The sequence below is a fragment of the Phragmites australis genome, chromosome 9, assembly GCF_958298935.1.
Source record: "Phragmites australis chromosome 9, lpPhrAust1.1, whole genome shotgun sequence".
NCBI classification, from domain to species: domain Eukaryota; kingdom Viridiplantae; phylum Streptophyta; class Magnoliopsida; order Poales; family Poaceae; genus Phragmites; species Phragmites australis.
The window spans coordinates 21,130,723-21,148,313 of NC_084929.1; the positions used below are offsets into that span (position 1 = coordinate 21,130,723).

The 17,591-nt window shown below is 43.5% G+C and overlaps 2 protein-coding genes across 2 annotated transcripts; both read left to right on the forward strand.

Annotated features, from left to right (window-relative positions):
* The first annotated feature begins 214 nt into the window (after window positions 1–214).
* On the forward strand, window positions 215–3,356 carry LOC133928782 (elongation factor 1-alpha-like). The gene is made up of 3 exons (XM_062375266.1): window positions 215–390; window positions 945–1,429; window positions 2,224–3,356. The coding sequence occupies exons 2-3, from the start codon at window positions 968–970 to the stop codon at window positions 3,103–3,105; spliced, it is 1,344 nt and encodes a 447-aa protein (XP_062231250.1). The 5' UTR covers window positions 215–390; window positions 945–967; the 3' UTR covers window positions 3,106–3,356.
* Window positions 3,357–14,508: 11,152 nt separating this feature from the next.
* On the forward strand, window positions 14,509–17,591 carry LOC133928781 (elongation factor 1-alpha-like). Its single transcript, XM_062375265.1, has 3 exons — window positions 14,509–14,647; window positions 15,241–15,722; window positions 16,502–17,591. The coding sequence occupies exons 2-3, from the start codon at window positions 15,261–15,263 to the stop codon at window positions 17,381–17,383; spliced, it is 1,344 nt and encodes a 447-aa protein (XP_062231249.1). The 5' UTR covers window positions 14,509–14,647; window positions 15,241–15,260; the 3' UTR covers window positions 17,384–17,591.

Genomic DNA, 17,591 nt, shown 5'->3' on the forward strand with positions numbered 1-17,591 from the left:
TCACATAAATATTTTTTTTATCCCAGATACATTTATTTAATTATCTATATTAAAAATGTAAAAATAAAAAAAAATCAGCGAATGGCGTACGACTCTTGCACCACGAGGCCCACAGGGGGCTTTGTTTTCTGTCCCATTGTTAATTGGTGGCCCAATAGCCCATTCACCAATTCCACACTATATATACTGCCCTAAAACCTAGCTCCGTCCCCTACCCAAATCCCACACGCAGCCAGCCGCCGCCCACCGGGAGTCCTTGACCCAGAGCGAGGGGCGATCCGACGCACCTTCGCCGACCCGCAGATCCGCGGCGAGCCTTGTTCATCTTCAACTCGAGGCGCGGCCGACCACGCCAGAGACACCCTCTGCCTCCGTCCGCAGTCCACCGAGGTACGCTTCCGCCGCACGCACCTCTCTTCCTTCTCGCTTTGTTGTGAGCCTATTCGTTTGATGCCTTACTATTTATGAGTCCTATGTGTAATGAAGTGTGCTGATGAATGCACTAGAGTACTGATAAAGTGTTGTTGGTCTGACCTTCTCTAATATGTTTAAGTTCGATTGCAACTTATTATCAAAACGTAGCTTGCTACTGTTGCGTCGTTCTTGTTTGATCTAGTTTCCGATCTATAGTATTATCTGTTACACTTTAAGTAACCAATTGTTTCGTCACTGACCTTAAAGTTGTTGTGAGACCTACGTGTGAATTGTGGTTTTGTGCGATGCATGAACTAGAGTACTGATGAAGTTTAGGTCTTATCTTCTCTAATAAGTTTACTTTTTTATTGAAACTGATTATAGAGCCATAGATTATTACTGCGGCATCGTTCTTGTTTGATCCAATTTGCCATCTATAGTATTATCTGTTACGGTACTATAGTTAACTAATTGTTTGCTTAATGGTTCTTCCAATATGTTGTTTTTTACTGTTTATTCGTTTCATGCAGCTGCTTAAGATTTCCCTGTAGCCATGGGTAAGGAGAAGACTCACATTAACATTGTGGTCATTGGCCACGTTGACTCTGGCAAGTCGACTACCACTGGCCACCTGATCTACAAGCTTGGAGGTATTGACAAGCGTGTGATCGAGAGATTTGAGAAGGAGGCTGCCGAGATGAACAAGAGGTCATTCAAGTACGCGTGGGTTCTTGACAAGCTCAAGGCTGAGCGTGAGAGAGGTATCACCATCGATATCGCCCTGTGGAAGTTCGAGACCACCAAGTACTACTGCACGGTCATTGATGCCCCTGGACACCGTGACTTCATCAAGAACATGATCACTGGTACCTCCCAGGCTGACTGTGCTGTCCTTATCATTGACTCCACCACTGGTGGTTTTGAGGCTGGTATCTCTAAGGATGGCCAGACACGTGAGCATGCTCTCCTTGCTTTCACTCTTGGAGTGAAGCAGATGATTTGCTGCTGCAACAAGGTATAATTACAGAAGATCCTATTTTGACCTTCATGATCATTCCTGAATATACATGGCACTAGTAGAGCTTTGTATATTTGCACACAGTTATACTGCCTGTTCCTTCCAGTAAATATGATACTTTTATACTTTTTTATGTTTCCAACGCAAATGCTAGTATCCAAGTGGTACTGATTTGACAGACAAAGTTTAAACAGATGCAATTGCTTGCATTAATAACCATCTGTTTCCTACACATATTTATGCATGATGTTAGTTCATCTTAATAAATTTTTATAATCTTTTGTGATGTACATTTCTAGTTCAGTAATTTCTAGTTCATGAGCAGTTTACAAAGGGTTCAGTAATTGCGATGTACATTTCTAGTTCACGAATGCCAATTAATGTTCTGAAGTTAGTGGGATACATAAGGTGTAATGCATATGAAATACAAACATATATGCTTCCGCATTTAATTTTCTTCATATGCTTTCTTGCGTGTATTGCCATCTACTAGGATATGTCAACTTATACCTGGTGTGGTCTGTATTTTTGCACTTGCTTTTTATTTGTTACAGCCTGCACTAAGTATCATTGGTGTGTTTCTCTATGTTTTATTATATATGTTTATCTACCTGTTTATATTTGTTTATTGCTGTTGGGATGCCACTTTAAACAAGTTTATTCCCTGAAAGAAGTGCAGTTGACCAGTTAATTTCAATTGATGTATTCTCTCGTATATATTGTTTGTTTGCTGTTGGTGTGACCTGTTTCATTCAACTAATGGTAATGTTCTGTTGCTGTTCTGTTTGTAGATGGATGCCACTACTCCCAAGTACTCGAAGGCCCGTTACGATGAGATTGTGAAGGAAGTCTCTTCCTACCTCAAGAAGGTCGGCTACAACCCTGACAAGATTCCCTTCGTTCCCATCTCTGGTTTTGAGGGTGACAACATGATTGAGAGGTCCACCAACCTTGACTGGTACAAGGGCCCAACCTTGCTTGAGGCTCTTGACCAGATCAACGAGCCCAAGAGGCCTTCAGACAAGCCCCTACGTCTCCCCCTTCAGGATGTGTACAAGATTGGTGGTATTGGCACTGTCCCGGTCGGTCGTGTTGAGACTGGTGTCCTCAAGCCTGGTATGGTTGTTACCTTTGGTCCCAGCGGCCTGACTACTGAGGTCAAGTCTGTTGAGATGCACCACGAGGCTCTCCAGGAGGCCCTTCCTGGTGACAATGTTGGTTTCAACGTGAAGAACGTTGCTGTTAAGGATATCAAGCGTGGGTATGTGGCCTCCAACTCTAAGGATGACCCTGCCAAGGAAGCTGCCAGCTTCACCTCCCAGGTCATCATCATGAACCACCCTGGGCAGATTGGCAACGGCTACGCCCCAGTCCTGGACTGCCACACCTCCCACATTGCTGTGAAGTTTGCTGAGCTCCTGACCAAGATCGACAGGCGGTCTGGCAAGGAGCTCGAGAAGGAGCCGAAGTTCTTGAAGAACGGTGATGCTGGTATGGTGAAGATGATTCCCACCAAGCCCATGGTTGTGGAGACCTTTTCCGCGTACCCTCCTCTTGGTCGTTTTGCTGTCCGTGACATGAGGCAAACGGTTGCTGTTGGAGTCATCAAGAGCGTGGAGAAGAAGGACCCAACCGGCGCCAAGGTGACCAAGGCTGCTGCCAAGAAGAAGTGATGCACCTGGTGGTTGATTCTGTGTCTGATTTTGAGATACCTAAGTGGTTTAGTATTGTCGCTTAAGTTTTGTCCATGGCCGTTGCTGTTATTGCGTGAACTGTTAAGCTCTGCTGGCAATGCGCCCCAGATCTGTTGTTTAAGTAGTGTTTTGTTATTTTGGCTTTGGCAAAACTTGAATGCTCTGAGACTGATCTGTGGCCTCATTGGCGTTGTTGAATGCGAGTCCTTCGATGGTTATAAGTTGTCTAATCACCTTGTTTTCTGTTTTGTTATTTATATGATTCATGTGCTTATTTGTTTGGTAATCTGGGTGGTTGTGCTAGCGAAAATTCTGTCTAGCTAGCTCAATGAGCGCAGTTTGAGCGTCTACAGTATTGTGCGAAGTCGTTTGCACCTGTGTTGTTGTCTTACCTAGCGAAACATCTGCAGCTGACAATTTAAGGCGCTGTTTGGATACAATGTATTTTTTTAACTTTTGGAAAAACATTGGTTTTGTGATATGCTTTGGTTATGGAAAACTATGAGGTGCTTGGATGTAACAAATATTGTAGTTTTGAAAACGAATTGGTAACACTGCAGTCTTTTTGGAGTTCTGGTAAGTCCACATGTGACCTTTTTATTCTAAACCATGGTATTACGTGACTACGGTTTCAAAACATGTAAGCTTCTCAATACATCAAAACATACTCAAAATTTACGTTGTCCATTACGTAGTTTTGTTCCTTTTTGACAAGTCAATGTGTTTACCAGTCGATGGTCAAATCATTCATCCTTAGGTCTACTAATGGGTCAAACCCACCCCACGCCCAACCCAACCCAATGGCTAATCGGCAATTTTTTCAACTCATCCTCACCCAAAAAATTGATTACTCAACTTCAACCAATCCACTTAACCACTATACTTATATCCAAATCAACAAACCAATAAGTTCAACATATGGGTTTGCCATGGGTTCAACCCATGAGGTGCTAGTGGATTGCTTCTGCTGACTTGTTCTCTCATCTACATACATCTGCACGCATACATCTGACAGCTGTTTCAGATGCATATCTGACAGCATGCTAACTTGTTGTTCTCTTATCGTATCTTGCTGCAATCAAATATGCAGATGTATGCCCATACAACTCTTAAAACCAACACAAATAATACATAAATAATGTAGATAGTTCTACATAATACAGATATTGTTCTTAAGCTCTCAAAACCAGCACAAAGCCAAACTGTAAGCCAATTGTCCTCAATGCAAAAACATGGGAGGGTCCAATGATGTAAGCACTCTCTTCTCCTTCGAGACTCATTCTTGTAATCCGGCCAATGAATAAATCCCATTCAGTAAAACCTAGAAGCATTACTGAATTAATTCAATATGAAAAGTAAAATTAAAATTAACGCTACAGAACAAATCGGCGAGCTGCAAACACAATTTCTTTGACATGCGGTCATGCTCTTGATATGAAACACAATTACTTAGGACATAATGCAACATTAGCTTAAGTAAGCGAGAAAATTAACTAGAAAAAGTTATACACTGTTGGAATATGTGTCGAATATGTGTACATGTAGGTTACAGATAGACTTGAGTTGTAATTGGGTGGGACTAGGATTAGAGTTGTAGTCGAACTCCTAATTCCGGGCCTTTAAATAGAAGGCACCACCGTTGTAACCATGGCAAGACAAAACAGTTGGGGAGGAGCGCCCGTAGTCATGCCCCGAGGATGTAGGCAACTTGGCCGAACCTCGTTAAAAAAAAAATATCGTGTCTTGTGTGTTGATCTTGTGCTTGGCTTGATGATCCTGGTGTTGCTTCCGCTAAATTCCTAACAAGTGGTATCAGAGCCATGAAGAAAGATCAAGGGAAGGCACGAGGATATGTTACACACCGCGCAAGGCTTGCACGGGTCCGGGGAAGGACGGCGCAAGGTGGAGCATGGCGGCGATCGACGATTCGATCGGTGGATTCGGACACTTCGAGCGCGGCGGCTTGAACCGTCCGATGGGCTGCATCAACGGGGATCTGTCCAGACGTGGAGATAGGGTTGATGGCGGCTGGTGGCTGCTGTTCGATAGGGGTCGGTCAGACGTGACGACCAGGTTCGATGGTGCGGCTGAAAGACGTCGCGGACAAGGCGACGGCTTCGACTCACGATCTGATTGACGGGCGTTCAATCCAGATCGGAACGGCTGTTGTTTGTTTAAGGTGGAGTAGCGATAGCGGTGACGAAAGTCATGCTGAACTTCAGAGGTTGCAAAGGCGTTCGGGATTGTGAAGCGGTACGGGTGCATGTGGACGGGTTGCGCAGCAGCAGCAGGCAGTTTGGCGCGGCCCAGGCGCGTGGCGAGTTCGCTGCCATGACGAACCAGGCAATCGTGTTTCTCTTGGGCAGCTGTGGGCAGTACGTGACGCGACGGGACTGAGTCCGGGTCAGAGAGACGGCACCGCATATGAAGGCAGAATCGGGCGCAAATCGTGAAGCACGCAGGAGACAGGAGTTAATGCAAAATGCAGCGGCAGTCCACAGGCACGCAAGAGACAGGTGGAAGTTCACGTGCTGCATGTGGACAGGTGGGTCCCATGTTTTGCATGCAAGAGGCTGGCATAGCACGGTAGTATTCAAGTGCTGGTGGTGGGGCTGGAATCTTGCATGTTGTGATTATGGAATAAAATAATCAACTGCATGTTTTAGTGGGGACTTGGTTGGAGATGTGCGCATTTGTAAGAAGACTCGGCTGGAGCCGTGAACAACTACGCGTTTGGTACGTGTTCACATGGAGTGCGTGGCCGAGACGGACTGGAGCAGCGGGGCGCATCACGACAGGGTCAGGCGGCGGTGGCACGCGTCGTGCAAGGCGAGATGGCAGAGCTGGCGTGTGGCTGGTTCGGACTCGGAGGTAGCTCGGGATGGCGCTTTGGACCCACAGAAACAGAATCGAGTCGGACATGAAGTCTGTACCGACTTGGAGTTGGTCAAGGGCCGACCGCGCTGGGTAATAAATGCAAGGCGTGCGAGTGCAGCAACAGAACAGAGAAGAGAACAAAGGCAACCGAAGAGAAGTTCGCAGAGGGATTGCGAAAAAATTGCAATCAGGCTGTTCGTGAACCGTTGTTTGTGGCGGTTGACGGCGAACGGCGGGCGGCGCTCGAGCGGATCGGCTTCGTCGTGTGCAAGCGGCGTGGTTGTCGACGGGGCTTGAGAGCGGCAGATCGTGCACGAGCGGTGTACGAGGCAGGCATACGCGCGGTTCAGCGTGTGCGTAGCAGTGCGTCCACGCGGGGCGCAGGTACGAGCGTGCGGAGGCGCGTTCAGCACACGTGAGGTACACGTGAGCGGGATTCGGCGGTCTGCGGCAACAGGCAGATGGCGTCGATGTCATCCAAATTTGAGGTGATGAGATTTGACGGGACTGGCAACTTCGGGCTTTGGCAGACAAGAGTCAAGGACTTGCTGGCGCAGCAGGGGATCCTGAAGGCTCTTAGCGACAAGAAGCCAGTCACGGTAGATGATGACAAGTGGGAATTGATGCAAGCACAAGCAGCGGCGACAATAAGGTTGTGTCTCTCCGATCAGATCATGTACCATGTCATGGATGAAACATCACCTAAGAAGATTTGGGATAAATTAGATGATCAATTCATGTCCAAGACATTGACTCGGAAGCTGTATCTGAGGCAAAAACTGTATGGGCTGAAGATGCAGGAGGGGTCAGATCTTGCTGAGCACATAAACGTCTTTAATCAAGTTGTCGCTGATCTTATGAAGGTGGAGGTGACAATTGATGATGAAGACAAGGCGATTATTCTTCTGTGTTCCTTGCCAAGGTCTTATGAGCACTTGGTCACAACATTGACGTATGGTAAAGAGGCAGTCAAAGTGGATGATATTCTTGCGGCATTGTTTGCTCATGAACAAAGGAGGAAGAACAATGCTGGTGAGAGTTCATCTGGAGATGCTTTTTTCGTCAAAGGTGATCGAGGCAGGGAGACTAACAAGAAAAAGAAGAATAAGGGGCCACAGTGCTATAAATGCAAGGATTGGGGACATGTAAGGAAAGATTATCCAGAACTGAAGAAGGGCGTGGTAAATATTGTGGTTTCCAAGAAAGATGACTCGGATAGTGATGGGGATCTTCTCGTACTATCAAGTGAAAAGTCTTGTGGTGAAGCATGGCTGTTAGATTCGGCGAGTTCATATCATGCAACATCAAACAAGGAGTGGTTCTCTTCATACTCTGAAGGTGATTTTGGTCTTGCTCGCTTGGGAGATGACACGGGTTACCGTGTTATGGGAGTCGGCAATATCAAACTAAAGATGTATGATGGACAAGAAGTGCTACTTGAGGGTGTGCGGCATGTGCCAGGACTTAGGAAGAATCTAATATCGCTTGGATTTCTGCATGGAGAAGGTTGGCTATATCAGGCGATGTCAGATAAGAAGACCTTAAATGTGATGCAGGATGGCAAGACTGTGATGATAGGTGAGAAGATGGGAGGTCATCAATATAAGTTGAAAGGTGAAGTCATGAAGGTGGGAGCTGCAAATTTTGCGAAATACGTTCCTAGCGGCGAGGCATCCTCGTCGGACTGTTCAGGATGAGCAGTAGAGATAAACGGCTCAAGTCTAGGTACACGGAGGTTCACACATGGCAGATTCAAGTTGGCGTGCATATTCGTCAAGGTGGAGTTTGTTGGAATATGTGTCGAATATGTGTACATGTAGGTTACAGATAGACTTGAGTTGTAATTGGGTGGGACTAGGATTAGAGTTGTAGTCGAACTCCTAATTCCGGGCCTTTAAATAGAAGGCACCACCGTTGTAACCATGGCAAGACAAAACAGTTGGGGAGGAGCGCCCGTAGTCATGCCCCGAGGATGTAGGCAACTTGGCCGAACCTCGTTAAAAAAAAATATCGTGTCTTGTGTGTTGATCTTGTGCTTGGCTTGATGATCCTGGTGTTGCTTCCGCTAAATTCCTAACATACACTATCAAAGACGTCACCAAGGTAATAAAAGCAACCATACTGCACAATATGTTGGTTGTATCTATCTCTCCTTGTAACATTTCTCTTATTCATTTACGTCATTTCATTTCTTTTTCTATATGTCCACGAGAGGAAAAAGGTTAAAGTCGACAGAGTATTAGCAATGTCCTATTAAAAATCAGGTGATATGTCCATCGACAAAGTACTAGCAATGCCCTATTAGAAATCAGGCGATACTAAACAAATCTGCAAAATGTTGACAAAGAACAAATCTATAAAATAGACAAAGTATCAGCTCATCAGTCTTGCAGGTTAACATAGAACAAATCTGCAAAATGTTGGATATAGGATTTCTCCACCAAATCATGTTCTCAGAAACCTTAGCAATGCATGAGATAATTTGTCTTGATAATGCATAGGTAAAATAATTGAAAAAACTTTGGAATGCCTAATCTGCCTTAAGATATAGCCCAATAGCATCATATAACGTGACTAGATGTTTTTTTTTCTTCTGAAAATCATGGAATACATTCCTTACCATTCCATCAGTATTCAGTTAAGTTTTCTGTTACTACACCAAAGCTCAAAGAAACCGAAGCATAAGCAGAGGCACATGCAATTGCATGTAATATGCTACAAAGGTTGATGGTGTGATGGTTTTAGTCATGGGAACTTTCTAGATATTATGAATTTGGCTTGACATATACTAGGACGCAACCTAGTTCTTGAATCGGGTCTCAATGGATCTGCATATAGTTGGACAGCAGAAAGATATGGCACATAGTACAGTATCACAAAATCTGATCCTGCTCATGTTTGACCTGCATATAGAACTACAAAATTATAGCCAATCTTTAGAACACTTAGAACAAAATATTTCTTGTACCTTCATTGTCTGGATATTCATATAGCCAATCTTTGCTAGAAACAAGAGCTTCAAGTGTTTTTGGTGTCATTGAGCTTCGATTGTCACCAAGAATCCGACCGCCACAGCTAAATGCAGACTATGAAGAAACGATGCTCAATGTTATTGCCAGGAAATCATGTGTCGTAGCTGATAGCATATGGTATATGTTGGTATTTGTTTTCCACCAGCTCAAAATTTCAAACCTATCATCGGTTCTCACAAACTTTTCTTCTAAATATACTTCAAGCTATGACTTTGGAACATGCCTCCCTCTCCTCTGAGATCATTGAGCAAATTCTTCTTCTACTTTTGTTTTCCCAAGGACTAGTGAACCCAAAGTACTCCCAGATGCACTAACGCGAGACGAATTTGCATTATTTCTCCTGAGAAGCTTTTCATATTCCTTAAAGTATTTGGTGAACCATTCTTTAGCTAAGGTCACATTCGTGTCGATGTCAACATAGTGCTCACGCACCTTCTCATAAAAGAAGTCTAAGAAATCTATTATCTTCGAGGGATCAAGTATGGTGGCAATAACAAGGGCTATGTTGTAATTGTCATCCCAATACTTACCGAACTTCGAGTCCATAGCACTAGCCAAATCCATTAAAACTTCATTAACTTGCCATTCTCGATTTCTTAGTGCTTGGTGGATACAAAGAACATTGTGCAAAAATAGTTGAGATGTAGGACTCCTATTCGCCGAGAATGCTTTTCACCTTCTTCAAAAGTTGCAAGAAGCTCACCAGTAGTCTTAGCATTAGCCCACTCTTACTCGGTTGGTGAAGGTTCCAGTTGTGATTCAACGTAACGCTTCAAGGCAACCTTGTACTTGATAGCCTAAAAAATCATGCTATGTGACGAGTTCCAACAATTTGGAACATCAAGAACCAAACTCCTTTGGAGAAAGGCATATCCTTTTGGCAGTCTCATTAAAAGTTTTGGATTCGTCCTGATGACAAATGAATATGCCTGATTAATTCTCATATCATCTCAATTGCCTCATGAGCAACTCTCATTTCATCTTGGACAAGAATATTCAATATATGAGCACAAAATCTAACAAGAAGATATTCACCGCCAAACAACATGTCAGCCTTTCCATTTTCCTTCAAAAGATCACAAACTAACTTGTTGTTTGATGCATTGTCAAATGTAACTGTGAACATTTTGCCATGTATCCCCCACTCCGTCAGACAATTTATGATTACCTCCACAATTGCAAAACTAGTATAAGGATACTTCACATCATTGAAACCAATAATCTTCTTCTTTAAGACAAAATTGGCATCAAAATAATGGGCTATTAGGCAAATATATCCTAATTTTTTGTTAGATGTCCAAAGGTTAGATGTGAAGCATATGCGAGAATCGACACTTTGTAGCTCACTTTGTAATTCCTGCCCCATTCACTCATACTTACTAGCAGAATCATTACGCATTGTTTGATGCCCGGCGTCGCTAAATGTTGGTTTCGTTGACTCCATCCATGGAACAAAGTAGGGGTCATCAAATTTATTGAATGCAACCTCGGCGTGAATGCACCACTTAACCATTAACTCATGGCTTATTTGAGGATCAAAGGTAAATGAAACCAATAAACTTCATGGGTTTCTTCATTGTAGCAACAAACCTCTTCCTATCATCATCGGTGATTTTTTTGGCAAGACTCGGCAATATGATTTCTAGTGTTGTTTGTGCCTGATCTTTTAGAACCTGCCATCTTCAGCCCACAATATTTGCAGACCACCTTTGGGACACTTTTCACCATAATCAAATTATGCTCAAAGTGCCCCCAAACCTTGCCCTGGAGTTTGTGACAAATGATCATCAGTGGTATCGTTGGTACCCGAGCCCTCGGAAGCATGAAAAGACATGTCTATTTCAGAAGAAGAAAAAAGTTTAGTTTATTAGAACCAACATAATGTAAAGAAAGTTCTATTCTACAAGACACTCATGTGGTTATTTAAAAAAATGATTGCATCATTAAATAGACATTCATGTTAGTTGTGACTTGTAACTAACAATCAGATTCTATGCACTGCAATCAGAATCGAATAGAGTAGATTTATGATAAGCTCCTTCATAAGCTTTGCTCTTGACGCTTTGGGTTGAGGACAATGGTGTTGGTTGACACATCTTAAATGGATAGGGTGTTGTAAATTGTAAATGTTTATGAGTCATGATATAAAGCGTACCAAGGACAATAGTATTGGTTGACGCATGTTTTGCATTTTTTTTTAATTTCCTGTAGCATTTCACACTTTAACTTTGTTTCTCTTGGAGGTCAAATCTAGAGCTTTATGTAATATGATAATATCAAATGTCAGCTCAAGTGCACAAAACTTGAAAAATATTGTACTTCATCTGAATCTGGATTCCCAGTCACTCTCACAAAACTAAGCCAAAAAAGTCAAGTGATTGAAGTTTTGGTAAGTATTTGGTATATCATCATCAAAAGGAATCAACACTTATTTATTTTACTTTTTTATTAAGTGTAGATCTTCAGTTTCAATTGAGATGCCACTAATAAGTAGTAACTTATTATTTTTTCCCTTCTTGCTAGGGAAGGTTAACACTGAAATAACCTGGAGTAAAATTGGATGCAGGAACATCATTATGGTGCAACTCGCTAGTTAATGAAACAAACGCATGTTATGGATGTGTTTCTTAATTTGTTACTGATGGATCTCAATCTGAATGACCACCCTATAGGATTACATATGTGAAGATGAGTTGCAAAATTTCTTTTCGCAGGATCACCTTGACAGAAGAAAACAAAGGAGGATCACGAGAGGAGCACTCACTGTCAGCCGTTGGCTATGGGACTGGTTGCTGCCTGCTAGTGGTGGCGACTGGAGATGAGACGTCGAAGGCCGCTCCTCTGTCATCCCTGCTCCCGGCCTAGCTCATCCACGTCAAATCTTGGGCGAATCACTGATGGCTTTGTATTAGGTCGTGGACACAATGTCTCCGGTCATCGCTTCCCAATGCTTGGCCTCTTCGGCAACAACCTCCAGAGGAGATCCTTGTGATGCTCGCTTTTGCCGTGCTCCAGACAATAATCTCGCACATGCGGTCATCATATTCAACACTGGACATCGCGCCCCCTCTGGCGGTGCCCTTCCTTGGTCGGACACAAGATCCAGTAGCTCGCCACCTCTATTGAGGTCGGTCGAGCGTCATGCCCCCTCCGACGCACCGCGGCACCATGGACCCACCACACCTAGATGCCCAGCCCGTGCCCCACGATGACAGAGCAACCTAGTGGACCTGATCTACTCGGCCTCAGGCCACTCAGTTTCAGAGTTTAGACGAATGCGGATGATGGTCAATGGGTTGGCCAATTGGGCGACAACCCGTGGGTTCAACCCATTTGAACCCAAAACAAGGAACACATTCTAACCCATCCAATCCATTTTATTACAAACCCAACCCAACCCGCTAGGTAGGTAAACCCGTTACCACCCATCCAAAACAAACCTGATTGACAACCCAACCCGCTAAACCCATTTCAGCCTAACCCGTTAGCAGGCCTAAGGAGGGTCGATAAACAACAATGTAATTGAGAGGGGAACAACCTCTTCTTTGTTTGGAGGAGAAACCCTCGACTAAAAGAACAAAAAAACTCAATATGAGGAGAAAGGGTGTCGGTCCTAGGCTTTAAGGCATACAAGCCAACCAATACACAAACTCCAACTCGAACTAGACTAGAGACAGATTCGGACCTAATATTATTTTGGTCATTGCCACTCATTCAAAAAGATTTTTAAGATTGGGTCGGATCCATTGTGCCAAGGATTTGATACTCGGTCGTATATTATTTTGTGATAATGAAAATAGGAAGACCTACATAGTCATAGAGGTATATCGCGCACAGAGACACAGAGTTCATACATGTTCATGCCCTCGAGTTCGGTAATAGCCCTACATCATGTGTTGCCTTGATTATTCTTGGATCATATAGTACAATGAAGAAATATGGGGTGTCTAACCCTAAGAAGTTGACGAATTTGGCTGTGTCTAAGGCTCAAGATCTAGTCGACTAGGGGATTACTTCTGCTATGGATATTCGATGTGTGTTGGTCTTCTGCTCAACTAATCTTGAGGGGTTTCGTGATTTCAAAGATCTAAATCCGTGATTTGCTTGTGCTTTGATTGGTTAGATGTGAGATGAGATATCTTGGACATGCCCCTCTCCCCACCTTATATAGTCAGGGGTACTCGGGGGTAACCTACTGAACTCCTCCAGGCATAATTTACTCAAGACTATTGGACTCCCGAATATCTAGGATTTCTTACTGAATAAGAAACCATCAGCTTCCTTGTATTTTATCTTCAGCAGCTATGATCAGTCCCGTACCAAGTAAGATACCGACGATCCTCATGCACCCCTTTAGAGATATATAAAATATATAGAATAATTATATATCCTCATCACATTGGAAAGGTCTCGGAATAACCTTTCCGACGAGTACTCATATAGCTCAAATAGACTTCATACGAGGACTTGTCTGGAAGTGATGGTCCAAATCCGAGACCACATAAACCTTTCTTTTCATCAATTTCAACTTTGGTAGAGGTCTCACACGTCCCCATGGGTCTATATTTAGTACCTACATATATGGTTTGCTCCTCCACCAAAATGGTTAATCTGCTTGGCTTACTTTGCTCATTAACCCTTTTTGCTGCATATGAACAGCATATTTAACCTCCACAATTCTAGCCAATGAAGCAACTTGGTTTGCCTCTAAAGTTTTGTTCTTTTCATCAGACATAGCTCCTTGAAATATGCTGTTCCTCAACATAACTTGAACTGCAACTAGGGTTTTACCCTCTCACTTCTTGTCATGCTTCACATCAAAAGAAAATGTGTCAAGCTGAAGAAAAAACTTTAGATGAACCATTGCAAGAATTTTCAGAATTATTAGGTGAAATAATTTGAGGAGCCATGTGCTCATCAGTAGTGCATCTTTTTTAACAGACATGTTCAACATTGTGTGAGACATATTTTAGCAACTCGTTATACCTATTTCAAAATTTTGTGATAACATATTCAACATTTTGTATGTAATTTGTTGAGGCGGTATATTTAAATTGTTGAAATATCACTCCAAAATGTTGATTTTTCAAAAAAAGAATAAGCAATACATTATATATTATTTTTTTGTATTAATTGCCACAACATTGTAATGGAAACAATTTCTAAAACAGGCACCCGATTTAAGAGAAAAATATGTTTGGAGTTTTAAAACTACCCCAGTCACATCCCACCCACAGACCAATCCATGAGCGCCACATTACGATCGATTTGGACAGGAAAAAGGTGTTTCCCTGATGCAATTTTTATATTTTATGGGTTATTAGATCCACCCAAAATTCAATAAATAAACTAAATATCCATTTTCACCTAATTAAATTAAAAAAGAACTAAATAATGACCAAAAACTATCGATTGGAACCCACGGAGCTGATACTACACTTCGTTTTCTGGCCCATCTACTGATTTGGTGGCCCAGTAGCCCATTCACCATGCCTATTTGTACCTCCCCAAAACCTAGCCCCATCCAGTTCCCAAATCCCACACGCAATCAGCTCGCCGCCACAGACCAAGGCCTCCACCGGGCGAGTCGCCGCCGTCCGCAGTCTGCCGAGGTACTCTTCCGCCGCACGCGCCTCTCTTCCCTCTCGTTTGGCCGCGAGCCTTCTCGCTTGATGCCTGATCTATCATGTATGATGTCTGTGTGATGAAGGGTTGGTGCCGATGCATGCACTAGAGTACTGATGAAGTGTTAATCTATCATCTACAACTGATTATCGAGCTGTAGATTATTACTGTCCCGTCGTTCTTGTTCAATCCAGTTTCGGATCTATAATATTATCTGTTATTTACTCCAGACAACAAAATCATGTACGATGGGTTGCTTAGAGCAGGTGCTTATATAATAAAAAACCGTTTTTCCTCAACTGCATAGGCACATGTTCTTAGTCGGAGGGCAATGCGTTTACTTAAGCACCGCTGCTTATATTAGTGCTAACAAGAGATGTTTAAGCTAGTCTTTGTTTGCATCGGAAATTACAAGTTTTATGTAGGTGCTTAACACTCTTTTTGCTTAAGAACCTATCCATAAGCACCTAGCATTGTTCGTGTTCTAATTGTTTTGTCACTGACCACCAGTTGTATTGTTTGATTACTGGTTCGCCCCATGTATTGTTTCTGACTGCTGTTGATTCATGTCATGCTGCAGTTTAAGATCTTCCTTCAGCCATGGGTAAGGAGAAGACTCACATTAACATTGTGGTCATCGGCCACGTTGACTCTGGCAAGTCGACCACCACTGGACACCTGATCTACAAGCTTGGAGGTATCGACAAGCGTGTGATCGAGAGGTTTGAGAAGGAAGCTGCAGAGATGAATAAGAGGTCGTTCAAGTATGCTTGGGTGCTGGACAAGCTCAAGGCTGAGCGTGAGAGAGGTATCACCATTGATATCGCCTTGTGGAAGTTTGAGACCACCAAGTACTACTGCACTGTCATCGATGCCCCTGGACACCGTGACTTCATCAAGAATATGATCACTGGTACCTCCCAGGCTGATTGTGCGGTCCTTATCATTGACTCCACCACCGGTGGTTTTGAGGCTGGTATCTCCAAGGACGGCCAGACACGTGAGCATGCTCTCCTTGCTTTCACTCTTGGAGTGAAGCAGATGATTTGCTGCTGCAACAAGGTATAATTCCAGATTTCCTATTTTGCTCGTATTAGTGAGCTGGGATGTTATTAAATATGCAGGTTGGTAGTCCAGCTTTATATATTAGCACACAGTTATACTGCCTGTTTCTTTGAGTAAATCCGATACTTTTTATGTTTCCCGACTTCCCGTGCAAATGCTAGTATCTGAGTGGTATACTGAATTTGATGGACGAAGTTGCAGTACATGCCAATTGCTTGCATTAATAACCATATTTTTCATACATATTTATGCATGGCTGTAGTTTACGTTCATTAATTTCCATAGCCTTGTATGAGTTGTCCAGGAATATTTTCTCAGTAATTTTGATGTACAGGTTCACATATTTTGAGTAATGTTCTGACGTTTGTGGGATACTAAAAGTTGTGATACTTGTGAAATGCGAACATAAGTGTTTCAGCGTTTAATTTGCTTCATATGCTTTCTATCGTTACTTTATGCTCTGTATTACTATCTACTAGGATGGGTTAACATATGCCTGGGTGTGGTCTGTGTTTTGGTACTTGCATTCTCTGTTACAGCCTGCACTAGATATCCTTGATATGTTTGTCTATGTATTGTGATATATGTTTATGTACCTATTTATATTTGTTTATTGCTGTTGGCATGCCACTTTAAACAACTTTATTCCCTGAAAGAAGTGCAGTTGACCAGTTAATTTCAATTGATGTATTCTCTCATACATATTGTTTGTTTGCTGTTGACGCGACCTGTTTCATTCAACTAATGGTAATGTTCTGTTGCTGTTCTGTTTGTAGATGGATGCCACTACTCCCAAGTACTCGAAGGCCCGTTACGATGAGATTGTGAAGGAAGTCTCTTCCTACCTCAAGAAGGTTGGCTACAACCCTGACAAGATTCCCTTCGTTCCCATCTCTGGTTTTGAGGGTGACAACATGATTGAGAGGTCTACCAACCTTGACTGGTACAAGGGCCCAACCTTGCTTGAAGCTCTTGACCAGATCAACGAGCCCAAGAGGCCTTCAGACAAGCCCCTACGTCTCCCCCTTCAGGATGTGTACAAGATTGGTGGTATTGGCACTGTCCCGGTCGGTCGTGTTGAGACTGGTGTCCTCAAGCCTGGTATGGTTGTTACCTTTGGTCCCAGCGGCCTGACTACTGAGGTCAAGTCTGTTGAGATGCACCACGAAGCTCTCCAGGAGGCCCTTCCTGGTGACAATGTTGGTTTCAACGTGAAGAACGTTGCTGTTAAGGATATCAAGCGTGGGTATGTGGCCTCCAACTCTAAGGATGACCCTGCCAAGGAAGCTGCCAGCTTCACCTCCCAGGTCATCATCATGAACCACCCTGGGCAGATTGGCAACGGCTACGCCCCAGTCCTGGACTGCCACACCTCCCACATTGCTGTGAAGTTTGCTGAGCTCCTGACCAAGATCGACAGGCGGTCTGGCAAGGAGCTCGAGAAGGAGCCGAAGTTCCTGAAGAACGGTGATGCTGGTATGGTGAAGATGATTCCCACCAAGCCCATGGTTGTGGAGACCTTTTCCGCGTACCCTCCTCTTGGTCGTTTTGCCGTCCGTGACATGAGGCAGACGGTTGCTGTTGGAGTCATCAAGAGCGTGGAGAAGAAGGACCCGACCGGCGCCAAGGTGACCAAGGCTGCTGCCAAGAAGAAGTGATGCACCTGGTGGTTGATTTTGGGATACCTAAATGCTTAAGTATCATCACTTAAGTTTTGTCCACAGCCATTGCTGTTACCGCAAGAACAATACACCCTCGGTCTGTCGTTTAAGTACTGTATTGTTATTTTGGGTTCGGCAAGACTTTAGTGTTCTGAGACTGATTTGTGCCCTCGTTGGCGTCGTTGAATGCGAGTCCTTAGTGTCA